The sequence below is a fragment of the Apis dorsata genome, unplaced genomic scaffold (genome assembly GCF_000469605.1).
Source record: "Apis dorsata unplaced genomic scaffold, Apis dorsata 1.3 scaffold_163, whole genome shotgun sequence".
Lineage (NCBI taxonomy): Eukaryota > Metazoa > Arthropoda > Insecta > Hymenoptera > Apidae > Apis > Apis dorsata.
This window is the reverse complement of record NW_006263452.1, coordinates 59,248-72,116: the sequence shown is the minus strand read 5'-3', so window position 1 is coordinate 72,116 and position 12,869 is coordinate 59,248. Positions and strand designations below refer to the sequence as shown.

At 24.6% G+C, this 12,869-nt stretch overlaps 3 protein-coding genes across 9 annotated transcripts in view; 1 reads left to right on the top strand and 2 right to left on the bottom strand.

Moving 5' to 3' along the window:
* The window catches only part of LOC102673939 (serine/threonine-protein phosphatase 1 regulatory subunit 10), a 14,224-nt gene extending 9,098 nt beyond the window's left edge, over window positions 1-5,126 (bottom strand). Inside the window, exons 1-5 of one of the 4 annotated variants that reach the window (XM_006613826.2) lie at window positions 5,019-5,126; window positions 4,724-4,904; window positions 3,612-3,677; window positions 2,684-2,868; window positions 463-2,354 (exon numbers count right to left, since the gene is read on the bottom strand). In XM_006613826.2, coding sequence (XP_006613889.1) covers window positions 463-2,354; window positions 2,684-2,868; window positions 3,612-3,614 — 2,080 coding nt within the window. In that variant the 5' untranslated portion in view covers window positions 3,615-3,677; window positions 4,724-4,904; window positions 5,019-5,126. Of the gene's footprint in view, window positions 1-462; window positions 2,355-2,683; window positions 2,869-3,611; window positions 3,678-3,846; window positions 4,905-5,018 lie in introns of all 4 variants that reach the window. The other 3 variants (XM_006613825.2, XM_006613827.2, XM_006613828.2) reach the window with 3 other exon arrangements.
* Window positions 5,127-5,764: 638 nt separating this feature from the next.
* Window positions 5,765-8,513, top strand: LOC102674339 (pyridine nucleotide-disulfide oxidoreductase domain-containing protein 1). The gene is made up of 4 exons (XM_006613829.2): window positions 5,765-5,915; window positions 6,039-6,136; window positions 6,277-6,407; window positions 6,547-8,513. The coding sequence occupies exon 4, from the start codon at window positions 6,730-6,732 to the stop codon at window positions 8,161-8,163; it is 1,434 nt and encodes a 477-aa protein (XP_006613892.1). The 5' UTR covers window positions 5,765-5,915; window positions 6,039-6,136; window positions 6,277-6,407; window positions 6,547-6,729; the 3' UTR covers window positions 8,164-8,513.
* The window catches only part of LOC102674609 (kinesin-like protein KIF14), a 12,998-nt gene continuing 8,383 nt past the window's right edge, over window positions 8,255-12,869 (bottom strand). For 3 of the 4 annotated variants that reach the window (XM_006613831.2, XM_031509573.1, XM_006613832.2), the window contains 7 exons: window positions 11,520-11,680; window positions 11,083-11,283; window positions 10,619-10,891; window positions 10,120-10,192; window positions 9,879-10,048; window positions 9,340-9,802; window positions 8,255-9,255 (listed from right to left, as the gene is read on the bottom strand). In XM_006613831.2, the coding sequence (XP_006613894.1) occupies window positions 8,530-9,255; window positions 9,340-9,802; window positions 9,879-10,048; window positions 10,120-10,192; window positions 10,619-10,891; window positions 11,083-11,283; window positions 11,520-11,680 (2,067 nt within the window). In that variant the 3' untranslated portion in view covers window positions 8,255-8,529. The remainder of the gene's footprint in view (window positions 9,256-9,339; window positions 9,803-9,878; window positions 10,049-10,119; window positions 10,193-10,618; window positions 10,892-11,082; window positions 11,284-11,519; window positions 11,681-12,869) is intronic. The other variant, XM_031509574.1, reaches the window with a different exon arrangement.

Genomic DNA, 12,869 nt, shown 5'->3' with positions numbered 1-12,869 from the left:
ACTTAATAATTTTATTATAATATTTAATATTTTTTACATTTCTTTATATCTTAAGAATAAAACGGAAATTAAGAAAATTAAATAAATAATTTGTTATACAAAGAAATTAATTTTTAAGAGGCATAATCATAAATTAATTTAATTATATATTAATATAATTATAATATTAATTATAATCAATTCTAAATTATTCTTATTCAATGAGAGATTCTGATGAAGTGCTAAAATTCTTTAAAAGCAATATAACATTTATATTTATGAAATATAAATGTTTAGTTTAAATTTTAATCACATATCTAGTCTTTGAACATTAGTATTTTATAAAAATTTAAGACAGTATATATTTTTCTCCCTAAAGAATTCAAATTGAATTTGTTGCAAAAAAAATAAATATACATATTATATTTCAATATTTCAAAAAAAATTTTAAGTACAATATTTGAGATACTATGTAATACTTACGTTTTGGTTTTGGTGGTATTAATTTGATGCCTCCTTTTTTTTCTTCACTTGGAGGTGTAGTTGGTGATTCCAATGATAATTTAGCTCGTTTATCTGTTGATGAAATAGATTCTCGAAGTGGGGATGGCCTTTTCAAGGTAGGTAATTTTTGTGGTATGACTTTTTTATCAATGATGGGATGTAATTTTTTTGCTGATCTTGGTGGTGGAGGTTTTACTTCTTCTTCCAAACCTGTTGATCTGAATTTAGAGTTAAATGTTTTCACAGTCTTTGGCCGCATTGTAGAATCTTGAGAATTCTTTCTACTCTCAATGGAAATAGAAATGTTCTTCTTCTCTGGTACTGCAACAACTTTCTTTGAATCAGTCTTATTTTCTTTAGAACTATCCCGAGAGTCTGTTGATGATTTCCTTACAATCGCATCGCCTAATTTTTCCTCTTCCGATTTCTTTTTGGGTATTTTTCCAAATTTCGAACTTAATGCTTGTCCTTGAATCTTTTCTAATGTTGCTTTATCTTTTTCTGCTTGATCTTTCTTCTGTTTTTCCTTTTCCCGCTCTTTATCAGATTTATTTTTACTAGAATTATGTTTATTGGATGAATTAGATGAATGATGTTTTTCTTTGTCCTTGGAAGACTTATCCTTGGAATTAGAACTTTTTGAACTACTACTAGAACTAGAGCGATGACTACTAGATTTGTAAGATGTGGAACTAGAACGATGTGAACTGGAACTTGAAGTATGTTTAGAAGAACTTTTGGAGGATGAAGATGAACTATGATGACCTTTTTTATCTGAACTACTAGATTTTTTGTCATCTTTTTTAGAAGAGTCCCGATTTTCTTTATTACTAGATTTACTACTTTCACTATTAGTATTGTCTTTAAGATCTTTAATGTCTTTGCTTTCTTTATTTTTAATAAGTTCCACATCAAGACTATCTGTGGAATCTACTATAGTTTGTTTCACTTCACTTGAAACTTGGTCTAATTTTTCAGATTGTGCAATGTTTTTTTCACAATCTTGACCACTAACTACACCATCACTAAGTTCTGTAGATGCTACTTCTTCAGAAGTTTGTTTCACAGGAAGGGTATTCTCCACAATATCTCCATTAACATCTATATTTGTACTATTTGTATTTAAAACACTATTAATATTAGAAGCATCTGTCTCCACTTTTGTAAGAATTTGTTTGCCTTCACGAATTGTAATTTTATACACAGGAACTGGAGATTGTGAAGATGTAGATACCACAACAAAGGCAGGTTTTTTTGATTGTGATGATAAGTGTTGTTGTATTTGCATCTGTTGTGGTTTACTAACAACTTGCAATTGTAAAGGTTGCACAGTTGTTCTCTCTTGTACCTGTTGTTGTTCTTGTGATGGTTGTTGCTGTTGTTGCTGCTGCTGCTGATGATGATGAATGTGAGATACTGCAATAGTTGATGTGGAATTTGAAATAAATTGCAAATCTTGCACTTGAACTGTTGCATTTTCTGTACTTTCTGGGACTTGTTGGATACCACAATGAATTGAATACTGTTGCTGTTGTGCTGATTGAGATACCAAACTTTGTCCCAGAACTCCTGTAGTTTGTACTGGAATAGTCATGATTTGTGCTGGTACAGAATTTGGTGCAGCTTCCCCTTTCACTATTTTTAACCATTGTTCAACCAATCGACTAGCTAACACTCTAACACCTTGATGACTACCTTCTTTTGATAAACCTTTTATTAATTTTGGACAATTGTTGCTTTTTAATCTTTCTATATCTACTGGGCATAATAATAGAAGTTCTAGAAGTTCTTGAATTAAAGCCCAATTTTTTGCAAGAATACCATCTGTAAGCCACATATGTATGAGATTCCATCCTCCAGCACCCATAAATCTAAATAAATAAACAAACAAACAAAAATAAAATTATAAATTATTCTATTATAAATTTTATTTGTTTCAAAAATATCTTTAAAAAATATTTTATAGAACTCTCATCAGTGAGTACAATTTATTAATGAAACTGTCCAATGGTTCTGAGTTCCTTTTTTATTCTAGCATACATTTTAAATTTTACATAAATATTTTGTATAAAATATAAATATTTATGTACTTTAGTATGCAATTATATAAATTTTTCTTTATATAAGTTTACATTACACAATTTTAAATGTATATATGTTTCAAATGCAAATAATTAATTAGAAAAAAATTTATACTTACTGACTAAGTAAATCTGTATTTGTAGTTTTCAATATTTGTATATAAATGCATTTTGAAACAAGTTTTTTGGAAAATTTTGTCATCAAACTAGCCAACCGATGAACTTCTTCTTTACTTTTTATACCTCCAGTTGGCCCCAATAAAACACTAAGACATTTCAATAAAGATAGAGGATCTATACGTGGCTGAAAAAGCACATGCAAGAATACATCACATATTTCAAGTTTTTATATAAGATAAGGTTATGTAGAATAATATAAAAAAATTGAATCTCAATCAAATTGAAATTAGTCTATTTTTGAATGATTTAATAAAATGATAGTCTGATATATCAGCAAAAAGTTATTTAAATTAATTTTTATTTCAATTTTTATTATCAATTTATATAATTGTCAATTTTTGCAATATATAATTTCAAAAACATTATCAAAATATTTATGCAAATTTAACCTTTACTATAAAACAATTTCTAAAATTATTATTATTTATTTTATATTTTATTTTATATATTTTATATGTGAGTTATTATTTTTATTATATAATTATAAATTGCATATTAAAGTAGAATATAATCAGAACAATAAGTAAAAATTCAAATATTAAGTAAGATATTCATCATATAACATCGCATATAAAAGAAAAGCGCAAAGATCATTTACCTTCCCCATTTTGTTTAATATCAGTATTTAAATATATATTACATTAGTTTTATAAAAACTTTCATATAACTACATAAATGCTCATATTGTACGATCATTAAAAGTTGATGACGCCAGAAATAGGATATGAGGTCATATGAACGAAGGTTATTGATCCTATCGCTTTCCCCTTCCATTATATTTGTCGTAATTTCTCGTATATGGCGCCCTCTCTCAAAAAATTTACGAAGAAAAAATATAAGTGAATTTTAAAAAATAACATGACTTACCATTTTGATGATATTTTTGGTGATTTAACGCATATTGGAGTACAATCATAGGATCATGACGTAAATCTGTAATAAAACACAGAAATATTCGTTTTTTTAATGGGTAAAAGTGATATACTTTTTCAAAGATAACGTACACGACACCGCCATATTGTCGAATTTTTTCACGCACATAAAATATAGCTATTAAGTTATTTATCTATAAATATAAAATTATTTCATTAAAAATTATTACCTAAGCCTAAATATATTTACACAGATAATTATTCGCAAATATAAAATTTTTAAATTGTTTTGCTATTCTCATTATCCTTTTATCGTACTATACAAATCATCTCAATCGTATCACAAATCGCAAGTATCAATTAAAAGAGTTTTTATGATAAATTTTCTCTATTTTAATAAGTTCAATATAGTTTCAATATTTCTTTTCATTCTCTAAGAAGAGGTAACTTTAAATATTGAAATTGAGGAATAAAAGTTATAAATGGGAAAACTATTAATCTAAAATGTAAGCTCCTCGGTTAACGGCGATCACTCGATGGTCAACTGGCGGATTTCCTACTGCGCAATATCTACGCGCATATCCCACCCAGAATGGTTACACAATCAACCAATCACGTTTAAAATTTTCTTTAACATCAACCAATAATTACAGCGATCCCACCCCGTGTCACTGACGTCACCGAATAATTGTTATTTTTAGCACATCATGACTGTTCATTTGTGCTAGAATTTTGCCAAAATTATTTTATTTATAGGCAATCACTAACACTTTTAATAATGCTTCAATAATATCCAATTATCACTCGTGCAAATTTAAAATATAATAAATAGCTTGCATGCAATTTCTATTATAAAAACCAGACATTCCCAACTTGTATCACTAATACATTATTGCTTATATCACCTTACTTTAAGCCTTAAATATTTTTACATTAAATTTCTTCTATTTTTATTATATATATTTCTTTAAGAAATATATGTAAAACTATATAGTATATAGTAGTAATCTACTGAACAAACAATATTAGAGTTGATTCCAATCAAAAAATTGTTGAAAAAATATATAATATACTTCGGCTTTTTTGAACGACAGAAAAGCCACTCACATTTGATTATTAATTAAATCCTTTTTATGGAAAATATATGATCACAGCTGTGTATAAGAAATTTAACATTTCCTATACACAAAAACGATGTGGCCCTATGCTCTGTCGAAAATAGGCTATGCATCGGCAAATGCTACAAGATTGTCCAAAATCCGTGGATATCTTCTTGCTGATCTGCCATCTGTAATTAAATATTATTTAAACATTATTTCTATTATTTAAGTGTTAATTTTTTTGTTACATTTTGTTAAATAATTCCGAAATTTATTTTTACTTAAAGTTAAACTATTCTTACCTAACTACGTAGAAGATGATGTTACGCCCAAACCGGAAATGGTACATCTGTAAGTGAGTCAAGCGTAAACCTGTTTTATTTATCATATTAGGATTATAAACAAATAAATATTGAATATAAAAAATATATGATTTTATTAAAATTTATTACTAAAATATATATAAAATATAAATCTTATAAAATATTTAATATATTTTTTGAGTAATTTCCAATATGTAGATATAACTGATATTTAGTCAAATGAAAAACTTTATTAAAGAATTTTTAATAGCAAATAATAATTTATTAAATATATTATATATATTTTTTCAAATAAAGAAATTATTTTTATGATTATAAAAAATTTATGTAATTCAATCTTTAAAAATTTATATTAATTAATATTAACAACTATATTAAATCTTATTAAATATTATAACAAAATTTAATTAAACAAGTATTAATATATATAATATAAATTTATTATAATACTAAAAATTGAATAATTTTATAAATATTAAACAATAAGAATGCTATTTCTAAAAATTGTTGTGCAAGAATTATAGTTCATATTACAAACGTATGCGCAATATATGTATTTATCTTTAAAAAAAAAACTATTTTATTAATAGTAAAAATAATGTTGTTAATATTGAATAAATTACAGTTAGCTGGCTCATTTTTTCAAACTAATTTAATTATAAAAGTAAGAATTAGAAATAATCACGAACTTTTAAAAGTGATTTAATATTCTAAATTTTTTTTAGGTTATATCAGTGAAATTTATCCATTCTACATTTGCAAAATATTACAAAATAGAAGATATTGAAAATAATACAGATTTACCAGTTCCTCCTTCAAAAGATAGAAGTAAAATAATTCCTGTAGATATTAGTATAAAATATCTTAAAAGTAGTGGTATGTAATTATATAATTTTTTTTTAATTACATATCTTGTAATTTTAATTACATACATTTATAATTTTAATTACATTAATATGTTATTTATATATATTATATAATTTATTTATATAATATTAGCTTATAAACAAACTTACGGAGAAGAACCTATTTGGAAATATTATAGACGAAGCTTTAAAGGTCAAATTCCTCCAAAGAAAACACGAAAGACTTGTATTGTATGTTTTGAAGAAAAATTTAAAATATTATTTAATTTATAATTTTAATACTTTTAATTACTTTTCTAATATAATTCTAAATACTTTTAAATTTTTTTTATAATTTTATAATTTTTTAAATAATTCTATAAAAATTTTAGAGAGGTGGTATAATTGCTACTGGTAATCCATGTCCAATATGCAGAGATGAATATTTAATTCTTGATTATCGTAATATTGATTTATTAAAACAATTTATTTCTAAGGATAATGGAGAAATTTTAAATTATCAGTAAGTTTAACTTTCTTCAAATATAGTAAAAATTTTAAATTATCAATATAATTATATAATATTATTTATTCTTTTTTTACAGTTTATTCTTCTATTATTCTTCTACAATTTATTCTATATTTATTCTTTTTATTTACAGTTATACTTGTCTTTGTCAAAAGGCTTATAAAGATCTACTTGTTGCAATAATGAAATCAAGAGAATATGGTTTATTTCCATATCATGTTCCTTTTAAATATTATAATTATTTAGAATGGAAAAATTAATGCATTATTTTTGATTTATATTTGAAAATTTACATTTAAGAAATAAATCATATAAAATGGATGAAGAAAAATTAAACTGTACATTTTTAATAGTAGGTGGTGGTATTGCTGGAATATCTTGTGTTGAAAGCATAGCTTTTCTTGCTCCAGAAGAAAAAATCATTCTAATTACAGCAAGTCCTTTAATAAAAACAGTCACAAATATAATTCCACTTGGTAAAACTTTAATGCAATTTGATATAGAAGAAAAAGATAGTACAGTTTTGATGAAAATACATGATTTATTAAAAATTATTAATGATTTAGTAATAAAAATAGATAGTTTAAATAAACAAGTGGAAACTAAAAATGGAAAAATTATAAATTATAAAATGTTATGTCTTTGTAATGGTGCTAGACCAAAACTTATAGAAAATCATAATGATTTTATACTAGGTATAAGAGATACAGAATCAGTTCTTCAATTTTCTCAAAAAATAAAGAATTCAAAAAGAATTGTAATAGTTGGAAATGGAGGTATTGCAACTGAAATGGTGCACGAAGTAGATGGTCTTGAAATGATATGGGTAATTAAGGATAAACATATTTCTGCAACTTTTGTTGATCCTGGAGCTTCAGAATTCTTCATGAACAAAATATATAAAAATAGTACATTTATAAATGCTAATGTAAGTTCTTTAACTAAAAGAATGAGGTATACTGTCTCTGATATTACAGCTATAGCAGATGGACCAGCTTTAGGTCCAGATTGGCATAACAATTTTGATATAAAAAGTAGTTATCTTAAATCTGCAAAAGTACAAATAGAATATGAATGTGAGGTAATTAAAATTCTTAATAAATCAGAACAAAAAGAATTTGATCCTATAGAAGAATGGCCTATATATGTTCAATTAACAAATGGAAAAATTATTGGTTGTGACTTCATTGTGTCAGCAACTGGTGTAATTCCAAATTCTGATATAATAGGTTTGGAAGATATAAAAAAGGAAAAAGATGGAGGATTATTGGTAGATTGGAAATTAGAAACTTCTAAACGAGATATATATGCTGCTGGGGATATATGTAGTGCAGGGTGGGAATTAGCAAAACATTGGTTTCAAATGAGATTATGGACTCAAGCACATCAGATGGGTCGATATGCAGCAAAATCAATGGTTTCTAAAATGAAAAATGAAGAATTTTTACAAGATTTCTGTTTTGAACTTTTTACTCATGTAACTAAGTTTTTTGGTTACAAAGTAGTTTTACTTGGTTTGTATAATGGACAAAAGTTGGATAATAATTACGAAGTATTATTACGAATAACTAGAGGAGAAGAATATATAAAACTTATATTAAAAAATGGTAAAATGCAAGGAGCAGTTTTAATTGGAGATACTAATTTAGAAGAAATGTGCGAGAATTTAATACTTAATCAATTAGATTTAAGTATCTATGGAGAAGACTTATTGAATCCTGCTATTGATATTGAGGATTATTTTGATTAATTATAATATAAAACTTATATAGTTAATTATTATATTATATTATAATTATATTTTATTAATTTAATATTCATAAAATATGCTTTATTTAATAGGATACTTATTTAAATTGATTATTTTATTTGAGTAACTTTACAGACCTTATATAAATTTAATTAAACATTCATACAGAATATTTTATATAATATACATACGTAAATAACATTATATAACAGCTATGAATAATAAAAAATAAAATAATAGTCACATATTAAACATATTTTTATGTTCCACTTAATGTTTTTCAAGTATATTACCAATACGTTTATTTATATAATAATATATTTCTCTAAATAGAAATCTTATTTAATTAAGTAATGTTTATTTTTACTAAGTTAATTCTTCTTTTAATTTATCTGTAAATCTTACACTTTTTTTGTCACACACAAAACTTTTATCATTATTACGTAAAGTAGATTTTGTTGGTGAAACAGATTTTATGTTGCAATTGAGACTAGAAACTGTCAAATTTATGTCAGAATTTTCAATTGTGCTACCATTAAAATTCTGAATAGAAATTACATTTTCATTGGTACATTTACTTATATTTTCTATTTCTAAAATTTCACGTAAACTACAAATGATACTTTCCATATTATTAAGAGATTCCGGAATTGATTGAATTTCGCTATTTTTACTACATAATTTACGTATAGTTTTTATAGCAAGTTCTATTTGGAGGAGACATGTATTTATAGTTTCTTGATCTTTTGAAATGTCAAATGTTTGATTATTTAATGTAGTTCCAAGTAGAGACGTATCTAATGAAAGTTGTAAACTCTCATTTAAATGCTTCTTTACGGGAGTCATATTTATTGAAATCCGACTATTATTCAAAGAATCTTCAAAAGTTTCTGTATTTTCATAAGATTCCCAAGTTTCTTCTGATGTATATAGTTCCTTAATCGAATCTTCTATATCATAATCTCGCAAATGATGAACCCAGTCTAAAAATCGCATTGGTTGCCAGAATGTTTCTTTCATGCTATCTTTGTTACGTATACGAATTACTGGTTTCAGACTTTTATTGACAATTGTTTGCTGTTGATCAAAATCCTAAAATATAATGAATAGAATTATGTTATATATATTAAAACATATTTTTTAATTATTATTTATGCAAATATCATAAATACCTACATAATTAATACCAACTTCTTTACATCGTTCAGTAGCTTCTCTTACTAATATTTGCATTTCATGTAAACTAATACCACCATCACTTATTGCTTCTTCACTAGCTTTCATCTTAAGAGCGAATTCGACATTTGCTGTTCTTTCATTTAAAATACTTTCCAATTCTTGTAAGAAATTAGATTTATATGGCGTAATATTAACTTTATTTTGATCAAATTGTATTTGTTTTAATCTATTATTTGCTTCAATTTCATTTGCAAGTAATTCTTTTTCTAATTCTAATTCTTTTTTTTTTTGATGAATTTGTTCTAATGCAAGTTTCTGCTCTTGAACTGTAGAATCAAGAATTTCAATTTTACGTTCGTATGATAATTTTTGGGTTCCCAATTGCATTTCAATTTCTCGTTTTGCATTTTCTAATTCTTTTATTGCTTTCTGTTTACTTTCTTCCAATTCTGCTCTTAATCTATATTGAATTAAAAATAATATAATTTTAAATAATGAACATTTATTGAATAAAAAGAATTATTATAAATTTATACTTTTCTTCTTGCACTTTAAGAATTTCTTGATGAGCAAATTCATAATCTACAGTTTGCGCTGAAATTTGTATATTACCATGCTTATCATTCGGATTTGAAACTTTAAAGTAATGATTACCGCCAATTACTAATCGATCACCGTGTTTTAAAATAACTTTGCCAGTTACGACCTATATGTAATAAATAATTTATAATTGATGAAAGTAATGCAATAAAATTATAAATGTAAAATATATTATACCTGCCCATTCACAAATGTATCTCCTTCCATTTCTGAAGATAATATAAGTTTTCCATTATTGTTTTCAATAGTACTGTGAGTGCATAAAAAATCGATTAGAGAATCATTAAAAAGATTTATTAAAATAAGCATATAAATAATTCCAACTATACATTTTTTTTGTCAGATATAAATATTTAATTTTTTATACTTATGAGATAATGTAAAATTTGAAATCATTCGGAAATCATAACACCATATAGTGATTAAATAACAGAAAACTATCATGCATATTTTTTTAAATCATAAATTAATTAAAGTAAGAAAAGACAAACATGCGTTGATGAGAGGCGATTAGTAAAAGAAAACAAAGATGGACAAAGTAAAACATTTTCCTGAATCACAATTCATGAGCAGCAAGTCAAAAAACGAAGTAATGGAGAAAAAGATATACAAATGGAAAACATGAACAAGACCAAGAAATTTTTCAATCCACCGAATTGCAAACGACCCAACTAACCAGTGTAAAGGCCTAACCAGAGGTCCGTCCAACATGATATCCAAATTTTCTGAAGAATTCTCGCAATCAGAATTTTTTCCAATGCGAACCAATCCCGGAGGAATGAAATACAAAAGTATACCGGACAACATAGGATCAGCTGCGAGATTTATAAGACAAGGCTGTTTATCTTTCTCATAAAAATCGAGTTCAATAGCAATACCGCAGCGACGTAAATATTTTATTTCTGAATTTTTCTTTTCCTCGGTATCTCGTAATTTTGTTTGCCAAATCCTGTAATTACATGTAACTAAACATTCAAATCTTTAAATTGATAAATATCCTTTGATCTATTTCTGGAATAATATGATAATCTAATTTATTTTTAAAATGATATCAAAATATATAACAACTTACATTGATTATTTCTAAAATAAATATAGCTTATGATATTATATTTGATCTACTTGTATTTAAGAACTTACATTTGGGTAGTTGCAAGTTGTTCTTCAGTCTTCTTTAATTGATCTTTCAGTTTATTAATTTCTTCTTGTTTTTGTTTAATTTCATCGTTATTTTGATTAACCAATTCAACAGAATCGAGAAGACGACGTGGAAATATTCCAAGTTGCTTTTCGTATCCTTCGCGTACGCCGCGTAATCGCAACACTTCTGCTTTTAATTCTCTGATAGGAAAATCATAATTATATTTATAATTAAAAGCTTTAGGTTATATGTCTATTACAAACTATAAAAATTGTATCAGTATTCTTTTGTCTTTTCTCTTCGAAGTGAAAGATCTATAATTTATTTAAGAACTTTCAATTTTATATATATTAATAATCCACATTAAGGAAAAATATTTTTGAATGAGATAATAAGTATGAATTATCAGTTACATTTATGAGAAAATATTTGTTACCGAATTAATTTTTCATGTGGATCTTCATTAATTCGAACGCGATTAACAATAGCTCGAGCTTGACAAGCATATCGAAGTGTTGCAAGCGTCTCTTCTACATGTATATTAGCTGGTGATATTGTTCCAAGCATTGCTGTTCTTGAATTTCCTCCGAGACTTTCCTAATATAATTAAAAAAGAAATTTTAATAGTTTCTAATAAACTACAGAATAAGCATGATTCTTAAGAACATTTTTGTATAAAAAAAAAATGAAACAAAGTTATTAGACTTTATTAATTTATAATATGATTCATAATAAGTTTCATTAGTACTCAAAAAATAGAAATTTCCTCTCAATGAAAGGAGATCTTCTTTTAAAAATAGTTATCGGATATTTATATATATAGATATTTATATTGTAAATTGTTTTAGGTATTTATCCATTATTTAATATTAATTATTATAATTGCTTACTATTATAATAAAATTATATCGTAAGAAGCGATATGATATTTACATTTTTTACATGTTTCATCTGTTTTATCTAATTTAATCTTAATTGTTTTGCGCATGAATAACCATTATCAGTATCTTATATGATAAGACAATAAAAATTCGATTAAGAACGACTGTGGACTAATCTTTCATAAGTACCTATTTCGTTATCGATCATACCTTGACGTTTATTTCTTAATGTAATCCTGATATAATTAACCCATAAGACATAAAAAGACACAAAAAAATATGGAATAGTATGTGTACAAAAATATATAATAAAATCTATTAAGTTAATATTCAACTAAAATAAAATAATATATTTTATATATACTTTTACTATAATTTTTTATATTTATATTTATTATTACATATATTACATTATTGTATGTAAAATGAAATTTCTAATATTTTAAACATAATTCTAATATTTTAAAAATAAAATCAATTAATTTTATTATTATATTTTATTTATTGTCAATAGAACAGTTGAAAAAATGAATCGATGTTTAATTGACGTCACAGAAAACGTCATAGAAAATCCAGTGTTTTTAAATTTATGCTTGAATATTTTAATATATATTAAATATATACATAAATTATGCTTTATGAAAAATTATAACTGTGATACATATTTATTTATATTTTTTGTTTTGCGATGATAAAATAAATAGATATATAATATATAATATAGATATAAAATATCTATATCATAATTTGTTAAGTAGTTTTCTTTTTTTAAGAGATTAACATTTATTACGTTTTAACTATTATATTTTAGAATTAATGCATTTTAACGTATTTCAGAATTTAATAATATAAAGAAATTTTTATTACATTTTATAATTTTTCAGATTTATATATAATAAATAAAA

What these genes read in the sequence shown, in the direction of transcription:
- LOC102674339 (XM_006613829.2), top strand. Translation starts at nt 6,730, where the DNA reads ATGGATGAAGAAAAATTAAACTGTACATTTTTAATAGTAGGTGGTGGT.